The sequence below is a fragment of the Podarcis cretensis genome (genome assembly GCF_951804945.1).
Source record: "Podarcis cretensis genome assembly, chromosome: 8".
NCBI lineage: Eukaryota > Metazoa > Chordata > Lepidosauria > Squamata > Lacertidae > Podarcis > Podarcis cretensis.
In genome coordinates, this window is record NC_137177.1 from 37,435,090 (window position 1) to 37,456,849 (window position 21,760).

Consider the following 21,760-nt stretch of genomic DNA (forward strand, 5'->3'; position numbering starts at 1 on the left):
TGTGTCTGAACTCTCTTGGACTTAGGAGGAGGAATTTTAAATACACTACTAAAAGCAGACTATAGGATTGGTGTGAACTCAGCTCTCGTAATATGGGAAGTTCTTGATGTTCAGCAACAGAGTTCTTAACTGGAAATTGTGTACAAAGCAATGTGACTTGTTTTGTCCCTGTCTGCAGAGTGGGCTGTGCATTGAAATAACACATTGTCATTTTCTTTACTACACAAGATTGTTTTACATTGCAAATGTGCATTGTCCATTGGTGTTGTATGTGTTTTATCAAGTGAACCTGCATTGCAGGGCTAGAGCTATCGTAATGGAACAGAGTCTCTGTATGAATCCTAAATTGTCTGGCTTTGTGAAATGTTTCTTAGGACTTCTCCTGAATCTCTCATTATACATTCTCTTTTCTTTCTCAGTCATTTTAGAGTGGTTAATCTTGAAGACAGCCTATCAGCATGCATCTTCTCTAATTTTGTGCTCCAGTTTTATTTTCTTCAAGATGGACCTTACCTTTTAATATTCAATCCACCAGGAATGCCTCCTCAACATTGTTTAAATGAGTGGGACTTGGGGAATGGCACACAAATATATTGTCTTGTCTCTTGTTTGGGTCCGCAACACCTTTTGGTATGACTGTGGCATGAACACTGAACAGGTAACACCCAGACACAATTTCCACCTCACACTTTTACTCTACCTATGCAGGCAGAGTAACAGGAGACTATCTGGCATGTATGTGGAGTTGTGTGTGTGTGTGAGAGAGAACTAAATTTTGTTGCCTTTAGTTCTTAGTGGATGCAAAGGAAAGAAACTCTGTTTCCCTGCCTAGCGACCAAAAATCCTTTTTGTATTTGCTTGAGTAATGATTCCCCAACATAGTGATTGTCAGTTACTTTATTAAAAAAGGATGGTGGAGGAGGAGAGACTCTGTGTAAGCCTCTTCCAGGATAAGGAATCCAGCTGAAGAAGGATCAGCTGGTGGCAACAGCCTTGATTTGAAGTGGATGAGAATCAGGGAGAAGGAATAGAAGAGGGTCTAAAAAATGGTTTAGAGCATTAGAGACTAACCTTTCGGTCCAGTGTGCTGCAACTTATCAGAGGTATGAGAGAGGCAAACTGGAGTAGCAAGTGAAGCCCCGTCTGCAATGCAGGTATAGTTGTAGGCTGCATAGCTGAGAAGCAGACAGCAGTGTTGGAGAAGCAAGCACAGGCCTCATTCTCTGCCTTAGCCAGCCCTGGGGACCTCCTACTCTACTGCAGTCAAGCCAGAAATTTCTACTTTCAATCTGTCACTGAAAAAAGTGCTGTAGCAGCAGTGGGGAACCCCAGGCTGCTACCTTCCAGATTTCCTTTGGCATTCTGCCCAGGGCACACCTCTCACCAGTTTGAGTGCTTTTGCCGGACTTGAATGTGCCATAGAACTCAGATAATGCCTCTTGCATACTTGTGTGGAGGATACAGAGTGGGGTGTTAGTGTGTGTGCAGAAACTAGTGTACTGTACAAAGGTTTAATTTATGTTCATTGCTGTGCCTACTTTTGCCTCTGGCCCTACTCCCCCCTGACATATGACCCCCAGAAGGGAATGTGGCCCTTAGGTTGAAAAAAGTTCCTATTCTGGAACAAGAGCCCTTTATAAATGGATACATAATCAACGTGAATGAGTTGTGCGCACACACATATGCACACACATTGTATATTGGCAAGAGTTGCATTGACCAACTAGAGGAAAATGAATGGCCCAGCATTCCATTTAATTGACCCATCCAGCCATGTGCAGTTGCTGGAAAGCCCAGCAGGGGAGAGCGGTGTTGCCCTCAGGCACTGTTTGATATTTCTGACCACCGTTAGAACAGGATGTTGGCCTAATCTGTAGGCCCTTATGTTTCACCAAGTGATAAATTGTAGACTGGTTATTTTTCTGTTAGAAGTTGGCTATTTCTCTGTTCTGTTTTCCAAATATTATAGTTTCATTTTAATGGAGGTTGTTGTTTCAGAGCACAGATATTGGCTTAATGCAGCAGGAACTATTGACAGATCTTCAATCTTGATTTTGATGAGTTTTGCTCTACCTGGCTTTTGGACTAATATTTGATTCAGAGAACTTAGTTTACTACCTTCTGCCAGATCCACCTCTTTGAGGTCTCAGTTGTTGCTTTTTCCTCAGCCAGATGTGATGATTCTGGCATCATTCCGCTCATGACTGTGCTATTGCTTTCCATACTGAGCAACCACATTAAGAGTCTGACTGCAGTCCCTTGAATGCAGTAAAATTCTATCCATGTAAAGGCTATAACTTCTGTGCACCAATGGTCTGGAAAATATTGAATCCTGTCATTTGGGAAGAAAGCCCCCTATTTCTTGGCTGGTCCAGGGCTAAATAGCCATTGAACAACAAGAGCACTTAAGTATCTCGCCCCCACCCCTGCCCCTTCTGCTGTCTTCATTCAAAATTCGCCATAATCAGACATAGCCTTCTATTGTTGGACCCTGCCTCCTGAATTCACTCCCCACAGACTGTAAATCCAAGGGATATAAGGGAGGCTTCAGCTGAGGCAGCACTTTCCCATTTTGCTTCAATGAAACAGGATGTCTTTCCCCCAGTATTTAGCAATGTGTTTTTAAAATTCTTTCCTAGCATCCATTACTGTCTGCTCGTACTTTGTTTTTTGGGGGGGCAAAGTTTTAAGGTGCATTTTATGAATGAGACTAGTTTCTGCTGTTTTTAAGATGAACAGAGCTGAAACTTTCACATACAAAACTGCTTAACCATTTTAACCTAGGAAAACTGAGCTTTCTATTTGTTTTTAAACCTACCATTTTAAAATCAAATCTGACTCTCACTAGCTAGATTTATATTGTGTGGAACTATGTACAGTATATTGGAGTTTTCTTTTTACCCATTCAAGCTTCCCTGCTAGGGTTGTGCTGAAAGCTAGGTTTCTATAGGCTTCCTACACCTGTAGTTTAGTTCCTGACTCATAATTTGGTGCTGTGGAACAGAGATGTATAAAGAGGCTCCAGTTACAGGGATGTTTATTATATTGTTGTTAAGGCTTTTATTAAAACCTTCACTTTTAGAAAATGTAAAGAATGCCAAGGCTTTGATTCAAATGCAGTTTTATCTGGAGATTTGTGGGGCAAGCTTTCCTTGGTACAAATACCAGCCTTTGTAGGTACGCTGCTGACATTTTGCACTAGAGTTCCCATCAGTCTTGGCCAGCATAACTCTGCTGGCTAGGGCTGATGGGAGTTGTAGTCCAAAGATCAGGACGGCATCAGTTTGGGGATGGCTGGTCGAGGCTAACCCAGGTTCTGAATCACATTTTGTGATCCAGTGCTGCCTTCTAGCCTTACCAATGCTTTTTGCACAGTTCAGTTTAAAAGTACTATTTTTAAATAAAAATACTATTTTATTTTTTTAAAAAAGGTAACAGTACCTTTTTACATTTCTAATAATTTTCAGTGAGGTTGGTTTGAGAGATGCCTGATCCTCACTCCAATTTTCTCCACCTACTGCCCTTCCCACCCCACTCTTGCTGTTTGGATAGAAGAAAGGCCAGATGTGGGTTAAATCTAGCAATATTCTCAGGATCATTCCAGCATTTTTACAGATTTGCATGTGTGTTTTATACTGATTTATGGTTGCTTCCCTGTGTGCCGTTCAAAAGCGAGAGCAGGGAAATGCATCATCGGAAGCAGCCCATGGAGTGTGCTTTGCTTTACATACTTATTGGCTTCATTGTCGTCGCAGAAGTTTGCTGGTGCTCTTGGTGTCGTCTTACCGACGATGTAGTTAATGAAAAAGAGAAGTGAACCGGATCAAAGTGGAGCGTGTGCTGTTCCTTCTGTCAGTACCAGACGCACTGCTGCACCTTCTGGAACCGGCAGTGGCAGCCTTAACTGGGTGGGAGGGCAACTGCTTCGGTCACTGTCTGCCAGCAGAGGCTTTTCTGTCAGCGGTGCACAGTCATTCTCTGCCAAAGGGGAAGCAGCTTGCAAGGAGATGCTGAGGCGACATCCTGTACTGCATTGCAGGGCATGAAATTGCCTTTTCTCTGTGACCTGGCTCTCTCCCTGGCTTCCATGGCCACCGCCTGTGCTATTTATTGGATTATTGAAGTCTGATGGCCATTTACGTTAGCAAAGAGCCCAGGGCCTGGCGATAGGGGAGGTTCACATGGTCTCCATTGTCTGGGCCAGCCTGATTATTTGCATTTTTTGGCATTTGCATGAATTCTGGGATTAGCTTTTCTTCTTCAGGAGCAAAGCCTTGTAAGGATGGGTAGGTCATATCTTGGGAAAAGGCATATACACTCTCTGCGCCTTGGGTTCCAGGGTGCACACTGCACACTTCCATGTAGGGACAAGCATATTCTAGACCCCAGCTACTGAAGCCTGTTTTCACCTACATAGCTCTATCCTGTATTCTGCTTCTTGGTCACCCTTAAGTGTCATGGCATGAGGGGAAGTGGCTTTATTTGTATCAGGGGTGGGGGACCTTAGACCCAGAAGCCAAATGCAGCCCTCCAGGCCTCTTTCACTGGGCACTGGGGCTTTGCTCAGGCCACACACCCCTCCCTAGGTTACAGTCCTCTGATCAGCCCTGTTCCATACACTCCTCAAATGTGGTTTGTTTTTGCATTCTGGAAGTGTAATAATGACTTTTGATTGCCTGGATGGAGAAATGGAAGTGTGCATAGAAACATCTAACTGAACATAGCCTACTATGCAAAGGGTATAATCATATACGTTCCTGTGCCTACTTTCCTGTAGGGCCCTGCCCAGCAGAGGCATGTGACACCCAGAAATTTGCCCATGAGGGAATTGCAGCCCTTAGGCTAAGAAAGATTTCCACCCCATTTTATACTGATACCTATTATCAGTTTGTCTGAACCATCAAGTATTGCTTCTATTTCTATCCTAATAGTGAAATGTTGCCTTAAACAGAGTGTAGGATGGGCTGATTCAGATGCTTTGGGAATTCCACAAAAGGTTAGATCGGACAGATCAACAAACTTCACATAAGAAGAGAAATAAACTACCACAGGCAGATCAATGCAAACAGAAGTGAAAAGTAAGACTATGGAGTGGGGTTGGCACAGTGAAAATCAAGCTTTATAAATTCTGGCTTTTAAAGCACTTAACAGATTGCAGCCTGTTTTGGCATAACTTATTCCTCCCTGAGAGTTCTTTGAAATGACTCCTACGCGGGAATACATGTGAAAAGTGTTAATGTCGGATGGGAGCCCCTTGTGGGTTTTCTGGAAGATAACTGTGATTAGGATATCAGATTCCTGCCAGCTGCTGCTGGTAAGTCTTTCCTCTGAAATCTGCAAGGGTTTCAGCTACAACACTGAGCTAGCTTCTATAGGAGGTCTGAAACTTCAGAAGCAGGGCCCAAAGCACAGCCCTTCTCTACAGCAATATTTTCTAGATTTCTAGCTTTTCCCTGGACCTCACGCTTGAAATATATAGAAGAAAGTGCAAAGCACCCACTTGGGATCAAAGCTTAAATTGAATGACCAGATCCCACTCCTGTAATTTGTTTTAAGACTAGCTCATTTGAAAGACCACATGGTATTTCTATTTATCTGTTAGTTTTTATCTGAGTTGGTTTCTATTTTATTTGTTAAACTTGCTGTACACAGCTTAGAGACAATTGTCACTAAGCAGAATATAAATTGTCAACAAACATAAATTTCAGAGACTTGAAGTTGAGGAGCTTTCAAGGAAAGGGGAGTATCACTGATGCTTCAGGGCCTTTTGGTCATAATAATACAAATAACTTATATAACATTTAATTCAAAAAATTCTAACTTCATGTTTAGCTGACTCATCCTTATAACAGCCCTGTAAGATAGGCATGTATTAAGATAATAAAAATCATAATCAATATCCCCATAATATATCTGGACTAGGGCTTGTCTGAGGCCACTTTGTGAGCCAGTGATCAGAGCTTAAATTTAGAAGCAGAGACTGCTTGGCTCACAGCTCATAGTTATCTTTGTGGTCTGTGGCAGTCAGCCTGTGTCACTTATGGCAATGGCCCTGGCGTCCATTGCTTCCAGGTCTTTCAGGTGACATAGCTGTGCAACTAAGCCTCTGTGGTAGAGCAGTGTTGGTTCCTGGCTCTCCCTTTCTTGCTTTAGCACAGGCCTGGGGACCCAAATGAGGCCTTTATCTGGCCCTTTGAAAAGCCCACAAGCTGTACAGGAGGGTTCTAGTGCTCTCCTGCTGTTGTTCCCATGCTACTCTTCTTCCAGGTCTGGAAGTAGAATACAGCCATCATGACATTGATAGCCTTATCAGCCATCATTTTTTCTAGTTCCTCTTAAAGTTACCTAAGATGATAAGTGAAGGCTTTAATAAGCTTACATTCAGATATCATTTTTACATGGAAAAAACAAGTCATGACAAGTTTGGTAAGAAAGACTTACCTATGCTACCCCTGTTCTGTACATTTATTGTAGTATGGATGCTAAGCTATCCTTGCAGTTAACCCTTTGTTGGAGTTGAGTAACAATGCCTTTTGTGCGATGAGCTTACCATACCACCTCTCCAGTGATAGATAGAAATTTCTATAAGCCACCAGCCATTACAAGCCCATAAAATGCTGAATCAAATTAAAAATTATACAATTTAAAACTCTGAGACCATCACTGAGACCTTTCTTTTAATGACAGTCACTAGAAATTTTACAGTCTTTACCTCTTTATGCTCAAGTGATGTGTAGGTGATGGACTGGCAAATATTTTGCTTTTATCCATAAAACTGACCACAGCAAGCTTCAGTCTATTATTTTTTCACACAGGTTAATTGGAGGCTGACATTGTTGTCAGTAGCCTTTTCAGGTTGTCATGATTGTACATTCCATTCTTTCTGATGTGACTTTTCATACCCATTTCCCTCAGGTCAGTCCACGCAGTGAGCAGCCTCCCAAATGGATGGGGAAGGGTTTGGGGAGCTCCTGCAGCAGGCAGAGCAGCTTGCAGCAGAAACAGAGGGCATCGCTGAGCTTCCTCATGTCGAACGCAACCTCCAAGAGATCCAGCAAGCAGGAGAGCGCCTGCGCTCCCGGACACTGACCCGCACTTCCCAGGAGACGGCAGATGTCAAGGCGTAAGTTCCTGGTTTGCTTGAAGCTTTTGGTCTTGTTGGTAAGATGCTTATAGCAGCAGACCTAACTAGGGAGTAAACCCCAATAAACCCCTTGGGACTGAATTCTGAGCGATATGCTTAGGGTTGCACTGTAGTTCATTCTTTTTATATTCTCTGTGGAATGTGTTATGATGTATTTTTAAATTGCTTTTATGTAATTTTATTGTGGACTGTCCTAGACACCATTTGGGGAGTAAGGGTGGATTATTATCTGTACCCATTCCAACCTGGGTTCAGGAATGAATCTTCCTTGATTACCCTGGTGGATGACCTCTATTGAGAGGGGAGATTGTGAACCTGTTTCTCTTAGTAAATCCTATTGACAGTGGTATCCTCCTGGACTGTCTACAAGAGATGGGTATCAGGGGCACAGTTTCACAGTGGGTCCAGTTTTTTCTCTAGGGGCAAAATGTAGCACTGGATTATTGCTTCTCAGCCCTTTGCTTTTGATCTACTGGTGCTGCAGAGCACTATATTGTCTCTGATGCCATTTAACACTTACATGAAGTTGTTGGGAGTGGTCATCAGTGTTGGGAGTCTGAGGTGAGATGCCCATGTAGTGGAAGTTGCCCCCAGTTCCAATCACCACACAGAGGCAGTTTAAGGTCCAAACTAGCTTACTTCTGCGGAAAATAAAGCTTCAGTGATGCAGTTTTGGATGTTGATAAATACATACAGCTTGTAGGCTTTGCAGATACAGATACAAATACAAAGCTGCTCCAGCAATTAAATACATGGAGTGATTTGTGTCCTTGAAGGAAATGAATCTCTTCCCCAGGAGCTTTTGAGCAAAGTCTCATCAGTACACCAATGATACCCAGCTCTGTTTCTTTGTAACATCTGAACTGGGAGTGGCTGAAAAGGCCTTGAACCAGTGTCTGGATGCAGTGGTGGGCTGGGTGAAGACTAATAAACTGAGTCTGAATCCTGGGAAGATGGAGGCTCTGTGAGTGTGTCTGGAAGTCAGTAAGTTGCCTGCCCTGGATGGCGTTGCTACTCTCCCTGAAGGATCAAGTGCATAATTTTGGAGTCCTTCTGGATCCCGCTCTGTCATTGTGAAAGTATTTGTAGTCTCATCCCCCTGCCTTTTCATGTCTCTTATAGATCAGTTCTCCTTGGGTCCAGAGGTCTTGACATCTCCCACATCTCCCAGCGGTTGGAGAGTCTTAGTGCTGTAACAACATTTGAGCCTCTAGAGCCTGTAAAGGACACAGATATACAGGTAAGGGTCTTTGTGTAATGAAGTGTGAACAGTATCAGAATCAGCAGTGAACAGTAATGGGTTACTGCCAGCTTTTGGGGGAAGCAAGTGTTTGAGCTGCACTGATTGCAACACTTTTAAGTACTAGGATAGTTTCCCCACATTTTCCTATCAGCAGGGATATGTTCTATGAAGTTAATTGTGAATTTCCCAGAGTTCTTTTCTTACCTCCCCTCCTTCACCGATGACAAATTCTACCTTCAATATCTACATGTTTCAAATATTCATGCTTTAAATATTAGGATCAAAAGTTTTAGTATGAGACAGTCAGGTTGGAAAAATGATTCTGCACATAGATTGCGTAAACCTCCCTGAAGTTGCTGTGATTTCATCAGCATGAACTATGTGCTGCATTCAAGACCCATCTTTGCAAAAAGCCACCAATTCCAGAAGGCAGAATTCTGTGTTTGCCTCCCTTGTTGCATCTGTTTTCTCTTTAGGGAAAGAGCTGTAGCTCAGTGGTAGAGCTCATGCTTTGTGCGCGTAAGGTCTCAGGTTCAGCCCCCAGATTCCCCAGGTAAGGCTGGGGAGTGGGGAGACTCTTATCTGAATCTCTGGTGAGCAGCTTCAAGTGATTGTAGATAATACTGATGCACAATCTATTTTCAGTACAGAATTTGGGTTTTCTTGTACTGAATTTGAAGTGTAAGTACAATCTGTCCTCTTTTCAACATTATTCCTTTCTTTACTGAATCAGCTGCCTCTTCATCTCCCCACCACCCCACCCCATTGTGTTGTAGTGGGTGGCACTGGCAGATTCATTAGGATTCCAGACTTTCAAATAAAGGCAGACAGAACTTCAGCTACTACATCCTTGTAAACTTCTGTTTTCCTTTCAATCAAGGCTTTAGCCGGAATGGATGTCTATAAAATTTATGCTTTGAATGGCTTAGTAGTATTATTTGGCCCAAGGTCTTAGCCCATCAGCCTCCCTGCCCTCTTCTGTTAATCAATTGAGTGTCTTGCTGATCTGAACTTGTTTCTTAAACCATATTTTTTTACTGTTGATTGGGGAGAGGAATGCCAAATTGCATCTTGGTTAATTATGTGAATTATTTAGCAGTAATAAACTTAGATGGCTGAAAAAGAAAAAGAGGGTAGTTTCGGAAATGGCTCCCATTAGAGTAATTGATGAGGAATCTTGTAGTAGATTCCTGTCACTTGAGAGTGGGGTGAGTTTTTTCTTGGGTGGATGAGTCTTTGTATTTTGGAGGGACTTCATTTTCATATCCATTTTGAAGGCAGACAGTGTAGCACTGAAGGTATGCATGCCTTCATAGGTTACTCTTGAGCTCATGGGGTGCAACATCCAGTGAACCACTGGGGTTCCTTTGGACCCTCCCAATATGGTTAAAAAAAACAGGAGAGTCCTTAAGGGAGAACACATGGCTTCCTTCCTGTTGCACTGCTCTGAGGAAAGGCAGGATTCAGGCTGTGCTAGAGGAACACAAAGTTCTGGTGTTGCTTCAGCAACAAACAACCTGAGCCTGAGCCCTTATTACTAAAATGAGAATACTAAATCCATTTGAAGGCCCTAACCAATCAGATACCGAAGCTTATGTCATGGTTTGTGTAGATCATGGAGGAGGAGCTGACCAAGAATTTAGTAGGTTTTGATCAAAATAGGATTTTCATTCCATGATTGGAGTGGGGTCCCATCAATCAGGAAGGCACATCAGCTTGCTTAGTGTTGATCTGTAACTGCTTAACCTTTACCCTTTGTTAGGGAATAAATTTCCTTACAAATAAAATTCTATTCTTTTGATCTATTTTTGTTGTTTTCTGGTCTTGTTTAAATCGCTGACGTACCCCAACAATCTTAAATCTGAGCAGTAGCTAGAGGACCACTTGCAATCAGATGTTGTAATTAAATTAGGACCAGGCCTTCAGAGAAATTCCATACACCTAAATTTATTCTTCCACCATGACAGAAAATGGTTGGATGTTGGGTTTGTTGAAAGGCATGTCATCATAAGGTGAGGAAGAAGCCTAATTGCCTTTTCACATCATAAAGAGTGATCGACTCTTTCCACCAGTTGAAGACTTGGGAGAAAGCTGCAGCTGGTCCTACCTCCCAGTGAATGTAAGTCACAGTGATCTTGGGCTTACATCCTCCTCTGTCTTCCTCTGGTTGTGGGTACAGGAGGAGGTTAGAAGCTTTAATTTTCATTTTCGGTTAACCACAGGTGGTTGTGATGGTTCAAACTGGATAGACTATGGTTAAACTTAGCTATGGTTTGTTGAAACACATCAACTTCAAACCGTGCTTAACGAGATTTTCTTATTTCAGCAAATCCTAGTGAAAATTAACCACAGTTTGGGGGGTCATATGACAGCAGTTAATTGAAAATGAAAGCAGAAGCATGTGGTTGTGCCAGAGGAAGAAGAGGGAATGCATAAGTCCAAGACTGGCTATGGCTCCACCTCATCACACTAAACCCTAGTTATAACATTATATTCTAACATAGCCTAAGGGGGGTGTGTGTGCAAACTCATGCCTATTGCCTTCGCACATTATGCTTTAACTGTACTTTTAAAACACCTAAGATGCATACCTCAGAACTAGTGTGGGAAAAGCAGCCCAAAGTGCAGAACAAAGAGGCCCTGTTCTCAAGCAGCTGTTTTCTCTCATGCAATATTTCATTTGATTTTGTATTGACATCACTTCTACATTTCAGGTATTAGTCTGTGCTCAGTGCAATTCCCACTTAATCTGCCTGGAATTAAGGATGACACATCCCATAAATATGAAATGCATTTGTAATAATAGGCACAGTGATGTTTACTGGGGCTCCTTTAGTGTTACGGTGAATCCGCAATCTCTTCAGCTTTTAAATCTTTGGCTTCAGAATTGCCAGTAAGATGACAGGCTTAATGGCATTATGCAAAATCTGTTATACTGAGCTGTACGCTTTGGGTTATTTCCCTGTGGTTAAATCTGCAAGGAATCCATTCTACTTTTTAGCTGTTCAAAAAGTACCTTTTTAAAAAATCATATCGAGTATAGGTAGCTTACTTTACTTATGCAGTCACAGCTTTTCACAGGTGGGTGGGGAAGGAAGGAAGGAAGGAACCAACTCTCCATTTATTTGTTCCTCCTCCCCTCCCAGACCTGTGCAAAAAATGTGATTGTGAGATTAGCCAACATTGGGAAGGAAGCACAAGGACTCTGGAACCCTTGTGCCTCCTTCCCAAAGCTTAGCAAGTACTTAGGCTTTGAGAATGTGACAGGGGCATTGCCAGAGCCCTCATGCTGCCTTTCTGAAGCCAGGTTCGCAGCCCTTCACCTTGTGATAGGTGCTTGTGCCTGATATCCTCTTGCTGGTAACAATGGATGCTTTGCCACTGTCCCCAACAGTCTAGTGGTTCTACTTCTGAATGCCAGGTCAGTCCATAACAGAACCGTGCTGATCCACAATTCTGTTGTGGATGAGGAGGTTGGCTTAGTGCATTACTGAGACCTGGGTGTGGGAGGTGGGTGGGCTAACTTTGACTCCACTCTGGTTGCCCATGTATTCAAGCTTGCCTCTGTTGTTGGGCCAAAGAGACTGGCTAGGGATGCTGTAGTTGTTACCGCCCACCCTACTGCTAATCAGCCTCCCTGACTGTGCTGGCCAAGGTTGAATTGGGTGTGATGTTAGAGGAAACAAGAACTGTCTTTTAGGGTGACTTCAGCATCCACAGTGGGGATGCCTCAGATCTAGCTCAGGAGTTCATGGACTTCATGGCAACCATTGGGCTATTTCAAATGATCATCAGTCCAATGAACACAGCAGGACATACTCTTGGTTTAGTCTTTGCTCTATGTGGGGAGGGTGGTGGTCTGGAAATATAGGGGTTGAGGTTTGGACTTTCAGCAACAATTCTCCCTTGCAAGAATTGACAGTGCATCCTAAAAAATATGGTCCACCGGAATATTGCTCTTTTGCTTAAAACACAGCAACACTGTTTGCTTAGTTTGCTTATTGACTTACTGAATCATTCAAGGGATAAATTAAATTTTCAACTCTTGAATGTTCAGACAGATTCATTCAAAGGCAGATTTGTTCGGTTTGTTTGGTCCAAACTGGTGTGTGTATTAATGCATTAGCCAGATCTTATTTAAATGCCACTCTTATTTGGTCCCAGGGTTAGCAGACATGCCAGTTGATTGAGTTAGGGCATCAAAGAGTGCTGCTGTATTTACAGTAAAGAAATATTAAAACAAAAGAAACTGCAGGAGTGTGTGTAAAACTACCTATTGTGTAAAGATAGCATGTGCATTTGTTTTGCATTTGTTGCTGTGCTACTTTTGTCTCTGGCCCCACCCGCAACAGGCATGTGCCCCACTTAAGAAGAATACTCAGAAGCTAATGCTGCCCTTGGGCTGAAAAAGACTCCACAGCCCTGCATTAGAGTTACCAGTGGTCTAATAAAATCAGAAGAAAGTGGGAAGATGGCAGGTGTGTCCCATGCTGTCTCTCGTTGCCTCATATATCTGCAATCCTTATTGGCTGAGCAACAGGGATGAGCTGAGCAAGAGTGAAAGTGTTCCTTCTTTGTGAAGACTCTGCCCACCCCAATACTGTTGAAATGCAGCCAGGCTTTAGTGGTCTCTGAAGTGCTGGATTGTGCCTGGATTCCATGCCTGTCCGAAATGTAGGCTCTAGTGCGCTAATGCACTTTGTGAATATTTCATTTGGTATTCTTGGTTCAGAACGTAGCCTGTTGTTTCCGAAAGCTGTTGGAGAAGTGTACTGGGTTTTGTTGTGCCGAAACCTCTGCAAAGAATAAGAGCTTTCCATTTGGTGGCAATCAGAATATGCTGGACAGTAGTTTGTTTGTTTGTTTGCTTGTTTGCATGCTTGTGTTCTGCTCTATGTCACCAGAAACAAATGGATAAATCTTAAGGGCTGAAACCTCATACCTTCAATGCTGACTGAAGAGTCTGCTCCAGAGTATCAGCACCAGAAGGAATACTACATGAGTGCCGGTTGCATTTGTTTCTAATTTATAAGTTCTAAGCTGAAGATGTTCAACATTCTGCAGCAACAGCTCTTTAGAGTCCATCATATGCTGTAAAATAATCATGAGATTACTACTTACTAGACCTCAGTGGGTTAAAGAATGCTCTGTCAGAGCAAATGCTTTATCATTTCAGAAACAGATGAGACATCTCTTTTCCTAATTCCTTTTACGAAATGTTGCATGGCTGTATTCATTTTGACTTGGGTAGAAAATGGTTTATGAAGTTGGCATGTTTTTGTAAAAAAATAAATTTTTAAAAGGTAAATGCCCCTGACAGTTAAGTCCAGTCACAGATGACTCTGGGGTTGTGGCGCTTATCTCGCTTTACAAGCCGAGGGAGCCGACATTTGTCCGCAGACAGTTTTTCTGGGTCATGTGGCCAGCATGACTAAGTCGCTTCTGGCGCAACAGAACACCAAAACCAGAGCAGCACACGGAAACACCGTTTACCTTCCTGCCAAAGCAGTACCTATTTATCTACTTGCACATTTTGGCGTGCTTTCGAACTGCTAGGTTGGCAGGAGCTGGGACCGAGCAACAGGAGCTCACCCCGTCACGGGGATTTGAACCACCAACCTTCTGATCAGCAAGCCTAAGAGGCTCAGTGGTTTCTACCACTGCATCACCCGCATCCCTTGTAAAATGTAGATAAAGCTAAATACATTGTGGCCAAGTTTGGATATAACATGAAACAATGGTTAGTTTGTAACAGAAGCAAGAGCATCCAGTCTCCTCCTTTTGGCTAAGCTCCAAACTATGCCACTGTGCCCATTGTACACATAAATGAGTAATTACTCCCCATTGCCGTACTTTACTTCCCTTGATCTGGACACTAGACTTCTGTTGATGCAACCTAGAGTAGCATTCACTTTTTTGCTGCTTCATCACACTATTGACTCATGCTGAGCTTGAGGGTCTACTAAGACCCCTAAACCATTTCTACTTGTACTACTGGCAAGCTAAATGTCCCCATTATATTTGTGCTGCTGGTTCTTCCTACCTAAATGCAGAGCATTACATTTGTCCCTATTAAAATTCATTTTGTTAGTTTGGGCTCAGTTCTCCAATCTGTTAAGGTCATAGTGAATCCCAATTCTGTATTATGCAGCATTAGCTACCCCTCCCAGTTTCATGTCACCTGCCAATTTGATGTGCATCCCCTCAATACCTTTATCCAAGTGGTTTATAAAGATGCTGAACAACAACAGGCCCAGGACAGAACCCTGTGGCACCCCCTTATCACTTTTCCCCAGGATAACGAGGAATTGTTAGTGAACACTCTTTGGGTGTGAGGCATGATGTTGCAACACAACCACATATCTTGTGCAAGCAGCGTCCCATCTGGGCTTGCAGTTTGCCAGACACCATAACAGCTGGGGTGGCAAAATGTTTTTGTACTGCTCCCCTGGAAAAAAGAGAGGTTTTACTAAGAGTAGCCCTGTTGAAATTACTAGACATGGTTAAGTTAGGCCTCCTAATTTCAGTGGATCTACTCTGAGTAGAATGTAGCTGGCTACAACCCACAGCTCCATGTTTTATCTGCAGATTTCCGTACTATCTTAATTGGAGGAGGTTGTAGGACTGATGAAAGTACCAGATGCTCTCAGGGCTGTGTTTGAACCTCAATCAGCCTTCACTAATAGTTGACGGGCTGATGAGAGTTGTAGTGCAATACATTTGCAGGGCAGCAGAATGGTAAAGGTTGAACTAAATACCTAAGCAGTTTGTCTCTCTCTTTTTTTTGTCTATCTGCTGATCTGCCTTTTTTATTTACAGTTTAAAGTGCTGCATTTTATAAAATTTTATACCTTAGGGTGACCACAGGATATAGGATAAAAAATTACTCTGCAGTACTAAAATACTGCATGGGCCAGGAAGGTAAATCTGTTCTGATAGCTGTGATAACAAATTGGGTTTCATTCCTACCTTAAGATTTCAGCTGTTGTGCTTACAGCTGAGGTTAGGCTTTTACTGGAGAGTGAGTTTCAAAGGGTGTATCACATATTTACGGTAATATTGAAGCATTGATTGTTGACTTATTTGTAGACATTAATACAGAACTATTTCCTTGCTTGGTGCCTTGGAACGTCCATTAAGCTTTTGGCTTTGGGCCAGGATAGGTTGCAGTTCTGCAGTTTATAATGCACATTGGCCATCTGTCCTTAGAGTACTAATGTGAGTTTAATTTTAAAAGCACATGAAGCCTGCAGTTTCTTTTGTTTTAATATTTATTATCTTGCCAATACTAGGAAGGATGGCTCTTTAATGCACATTACTCAGGTTTGTCTTATTTAAAAAAGCATAGCATAGAAAAGACATGAACGTCATTATGTTTTGTGTATTATATTGTACTATCATTTCAGTCTGGTCACATCACATCTTGGGATTACCTTTAGAAGTAGCATTGTTCATTTGGGTGCAGTAAATATGTAAACAAATAAATGATATATATTTTTTGTAAGAAGCCTGAATTATTCAGCTTCTTGAATTGGTGGTGGTTTGGGTATTATTGGTGATGATATGATCGGAAACAGCACTTTGATTTCTTCTCTGAAATAAATATGGAAGTATTTTGCCTTATAGTGGTTAAAAAAAATATTCCCTTGCTTTCTGTGTGGAGCATCACTCTGGATTTTTGCAGATGTTTTCAGCCAGCAGGTCCAGATCAGAGTTCATCCATGGTGCCTAGTGACAACCCCATAGAACGCAATATAGGCAAGACTTGCTGGCTCAAGTGGGAGTGATCTTATGTTGGTAATGTTTAAGCTGTCCCTGATGAGGAGGTGCTGGTGATCTTGTGGGCAAAGTGAAATCCAGAACAGCAATGTCTTGGCCTATCTTCCCCACTACTCTTGAGTGACGTTGGCATATTTTCAGTATCAACAATCTTGGGCTTTATGATTGGCAGTGGAGGCCCTGTTGGTGGTGACACCACTGTTGTGTGCTGCCTTGCCAGTACTGGGTAATTGAAAGACATTGTTTCTGGCATCTTTGACATTATTAGTTAGTTGTGAGGCATCTGGTTTGTTTTTAAATGCTTGTATTGCTTGTATTGCTTTGTTGTCTGCTGTCCCAGTCTCTCTTGGGAGGAAGGGTGGATGAAAAGCAAATAATAAATAATAATAAGCAATGATAATAAAAATAAAAATTAGGTAATCTCTCACAATGTGTAAGCTAGAATGCTCTCATTTTGTTGTTTCAATACGTATAGGATATAGAATACTTTGTTACATTGGGTAGTTCAAGGCTGATTTTGTATGAACATTAGAAAATTTTATATATATTGCAGTCAGTATTTACGCTAACAAAAAAGGCATGTAAACACATGGTTTTTCAGCTACTAAGCAGGTGTGATTAATAAGGTCTGCATATTTGAATTGCTCTATTGATCATATTGTATCATATTATGTGCCAACATACTTCAGCACAGCCAGAAAGAGGGCATTACCATATAGCATTTTAATTTATGCAGTGACAATGACTATTTATAGGCTTAAATAATTACAATGCCAATTTGGGTCACTCTGCTCTACTTCTTTAGTTACTTGCTGCTGCAAGAGATAATAAACTATCTGCAGGAGGGTGAATTAATAGGTGTCTCGGTAGACCTGAAAGGGCAAGAATTTGATTGCATTCTTTAAACCCTTTTTCTAATTAAAAACATTTTCTATTACAGAGGTGGGCATTCTGTCTTAACCCTTGGGCGTAACCCTCTCCCCCTCCCCTTTATATGAATTGGTGCAGGCCATATCTGTTGTGAATCATAGGTTTCTAAGCGGGTAGTTTTCACATTTTCATCATGGATGTAGTGGTTAGCATGGAAAAAATAAATGCCAACTATGAGTCATACAGTTCCAGGGCCAGGCTTGAGTGATCTAAATCTAGTTTTGGCATGACCGTTCTCCAGTTCAGGATCATTGTCAATGTTATTTCCTGGTTGTTCTGCTGCAATTAAAGCCAGGATCCCTGTGTTCATGCCACGTAGGATTTCATAGAGACAAAAGGGTCAGAGCTGGGGTCAGGTAACAGGGAGGAGGAGAATATATCCCAGGGTGCACATGGCTTGTACCAGGCCCCAATCCACTGAAATGATTTAGGTTCTGGTGCCATGTGCCATCATTACACTGGAGATCTTGATAGTCAAGTGGTGGAACCTAGACCTGGTGGGGCACCTAGGAGGTCACATGGATGATGCCTAGGTCCCCATCCTCCTCAATTGAAAAAGGAACAGTAGTCACTTACAGATAGGTAGCCGTGTTGGTCTGCCATAGTCAAAACAAAATAAAAAAATTCCTTCCAGTAGCACCTTAAAGACCAACTAAGTTAGTTCTTGGTATGAGCTTTCGTGTGCATGCACACTTCTTCAGATACACTGAAACAGAAGTTTCCAGACCCTTCTATATAGTGAGAAGGTGGGGAGGGGTATTACTCAGAAGGGTGGTGGGAATGGGTGATTGGCAGATAGCTGTGATGAGCCTGTTGACGACTCTTAACGACTGCAATAGGTCTTACAGGAAAAAGCAAGGGGTGAGAAGGTGAAAAATGGCTTTGTCATGTATAATGAGATAAGAATCCAAGGTCTTTGTTCAGACCAGGACTCTCCATGGTTTTAAGTTTGGTGATAAGTTGCAATTCAGCAGCTTCTCTTTCCAGTCTATTTCTGAAATTCCTTTGTAGTAAAACAGCTACTTTGAGATCTTGTATAGAATGTCCTGGGAGATTGAAGTGTTCTCCTACTGGTTTCTCTGTCTTGTGATTCCTGATGTCTGATTTATGTCCGTTTATTCTTTGGCGTAAGGTCTGGCCTGTTTGTCCAATATAGAGAGCTGAAGGACACTGTTGGCATTTGATTGCATACACAATGTTAGACGATGAGCAATTAAATAGTCCCGAGATGGTATGTGTGATGTTGTTGGGGCCAGTAATGGTGTTGTCCGGGTGTATGTGGCAGCAAAGTTGGCATCTGGGTTTATTGCAGGCTCTGGTGCCAGTGTCCGTGTTAGGTCTGGTTGTAGTATTATTGTGGGTTAGGAGTTGTTTAAGATTGGGTGGCTGTCTGTAGGCAATGAAAGGTCTTCCTTTCATTGCCTACAGTAGTCACTTAAGCAGTATATTTGTACAAGTACTTAGCACCTAAAGTGTTGCCTTTGCATCTGAGAACAAAAGGTGGTGTGAGATGTTGGTCTAAGCTCTGAGAGTGCTGAAACTCACTTCAGTTAATATTTTGGAAACTATAGATGTAAAATTTCCAGAAACGTTGAAGCCATGAGAAAAAACGGCTGTTTTTTCCTGGGTGGGGTATGGGGAAAACTATTTTACACCATTTCTCAATGTACTCACCAGGTGCATTCACATTCTGCTATAGACAGACAAATCTATTGATTTTGTTGTGTATCCTTTTTCCATTTTACAGTCTTAGGTTCCGTTCACCACCTTTCTGCATCACTTTGTAATTAAAAAAAAAATCTTCATGAAGTTTTGCAACAATGTAATGTACCCACCAAGGTATGGATTTTAACAATTCCCCCCAATATGCACCTTTTTGCATGAACAGTGTTTGATTGGAGAATTGTATTGTAAGATTCTTAGAAGGATGCATTTCAAAAGACAGCTGTGTTTTAGTTTATGTATTGTTTTGGGAAGTGTGAATTAAACCAAATTTATCCTCCAGGCCTACATTCTATAATGTAGGGTATAAATAATTTCAATAATTAATTAATAAATAAATAAATTTCAATAATTTGGAGCAGCCCTTTCTTGGGACCATTTGTGGGGTGAAATGGCCCTAAGAGAAAGAGAAATAGCTGGATTTAATTGCTTTCTGCATGGTTAGTGCAGAAGGATTACAATTACTGGTAGCTTGAAGCTTTATTTCCACTGAAGTGAATGCATTGTTGGACTGTATTGAAGAGATTTTTCTCAATCTCTAGTAGTGGATTAAGACCATTAATTACCAAGCTCTTGCTATGAGTCAGTAAAATGGAAAGGTGGGTGCCTGTCCGTTCCGTGGGGGGGGGGTGTACATACCTACCCACACCCATAATGACTCCTGCTGCTTTCTTGCTGGCTCTACCTGGCAAGTAATTTGTGGTCAGCACCAAGGCAGTTCTTTCTAACCCCATTTGTCAGGCTCTCCTCTCTGCTTCCCTTTGTTAATCAGGCTGCCAGTGAGATGCGCTTGCAGCTGCCTATAATTATTAGATTTGGTAAAGCTGACTTTTAAAAGCAGAAGGGAGGTGGGGGAAGGATCTGAAAAACGGTTACAAACTTTAACCAGTCCTCTGAATGCAGCTGCTAAGATTTTGTTTTAAGGCCAGCAAGATCAAATTAGCTGTCTAAAGGTCAGTGCAGTCATTTAAATTCATATTAAAGTGGAGTAATATTCATTTGTGCTGACTTGTCCTACAATTGGAGGGTGGTGGTATATCCATTCTCTTTTTCTAGGAAGAGAACTCAAGAGACTTTATTAAACCAGACAGTTGATGTACCTTTTAAGGGGCTTGGAACTAAAAACTGGGACCGTGTGCAAGGCACTTTGTTGCCCATGTGAAAGGGATAGCATAGCTAAACATTGGAGGCATGGGGAGGATTAGGTTGGTTTGGGGTTTAGTATTTTCAACCCAATATATCTAAATGTTTGCTCAAAGCAGTGGTGGGGACCCTGTGGCTCTCTCAATATTGTTGGACTACAACTCCTATCAGCCTTAGCCAGGATGTCCAGTGGGCAGGGAAAAGGGGAGTTGTAATCTAAATATCTGGAGGGCCACAGATTTCCCACCTTAAGTGCAGGTGTTATGGGTTCTTTTTGACATTATTAAAGACCCCAAGATTAGGCTAACAGAAGCAGTTGGCCTGCTGCTTATATGCTTTGGTGATGGGCATCTTGGGAATTTCACATCTCTGGAGATTCTGATCCTAGACAGGATGTTGATAATAAAAATGCTGTTAACTCAAAAGTGGTATATGTGTGTGAATGAGAGGGAGAGGGGGAGCTAAAAAAGCATTGGTTTACCATGGCAAAAGCCTTGTATTCAGTTTAAACAGTCTGACTGAGAGCCATTTTAATGTAGCTTTCGTTTGACTTCTACAGGGCAGTGCCTTGTAATATGAGGGATTTCAGTTTGGCTTGCCTCTGCTCTTGCAGTTGCCTGGTGGAAAGATGTTGGCCAGGTCAGGGTTCTGAATTAAAAACCCAGAGTTGTGTGTTTGTCTTTGTACATGATTTGCAGAAGGATTAATACGCAGTGCAAAACATAAGACTTGCTGCTTGATCGTACGCACTCCTGTAGCTGTTGCAACACAAGCAGAGACTTCTACTGCAGCATCCTGTGCAAGGAAAGCTGAGCAGACCAGCTCTATCCTACCTTGCTTCCTTCTGGAATCAGACGAGCACCACTTTGCCTGTTTCACCTTTTGCCGGCTCTGAGCCTCTGTGGCACAAGGAAATTTCCCCTCCCTCAAATAAAAGAAGCAGCAACTTCTTCAGCTGGGAAAGAGGTAGGGGTGGATCTGCCTGCTTGCATGGGAGAAGGAGCCAGAGCCCTTGACCCCTGCTGTGCCTCATGTGCAACAGAGCCTGGGATCAAGCCCTTAGTCCTCCTTGGCCCTTTCAAAGCCATCAAAGTTGCACTTTGTCAAGCCAACCACCTTAACATTGAGTTGATGTTCTTAAAATGATTCTTGTTTTTCTTTGTCTGTGCAGAGGCTGAAAAAGTTTTGAATATTCACCCCTCTTCTTTATTTGGGAAGAAAACCCCTCCCCATACAAACAGGCCAACAAATTCCTCTTAGACCAAACCTTCAACAACGCAGTCCTTTGGATAATGGACACTTGTTACTCTTTGTTTGATTACATCTCAATTATCACTTGATGGCAAGAGCACAATTAATACCCTAGGTTGTTTGTTAAAAAACTCCTAATTAAAACCGATTCCTGCTTTTTCCTTGTGTGTGTATAAAAGCCAGCATTCTGTCAGGCTGCTGAATTGTGAGCGAGCTCTCCATTCAGCCGGGCAAAAGACACCATTAATTGGTGAGTGGGATTTTCATGGCAGAATCAGCACAGCCCATCTGAGTGCCAATCTTTACTGCCACTTAAAGGAGGAAACTCCTCACCTTCCCTCCCAGACCGTTGCGGGAAGGGTATCACTCTCTGCTGTATAGGACATATCTACACTGCAGTCCACTGCGCCACACGCTTGCAAGGCAGTGGTTTGCAGAACTGTCATCGCCTTTAGACCTGATCATTATCCCTTGTAACTTCTGCCAAATTCAAAGGGGAAATGCTCTATTCTGTTTATGCAGCAGTGGGCTAAGCTTTGCCAGGAAAG

General features: G+C 42.3%; 1 protein-coding gene across 1 annotated transcript in view; it reads left to right on the plus strand.

Annotated features, from left to right (window-relative positions):
• The window catches only part of NUP93 (nucleoporin 93), a 71,482-nt gene that overhangs the window by 2,780 nt on the left and 46,942 nt on the right, over positions 1 to 21,760 (plus strand). The window contains exons 2-3 of the mRNA XM_079988383.1: positions 6,916 to 7,123; positions 8,267 to 8,384. Coding sequence (XP_079844509.1) covers positions 6,945 to 7,123; positions 8,267 to 8,384 — 297 coding nt within the window. The 5' untranslated portion in view covers positions 6,916 to 6,944. The remainder of the gene's footprint in view (positions 1 to 6,915; positions 7,124 to 8,266; positions 8,385 to 21,760) is intronic.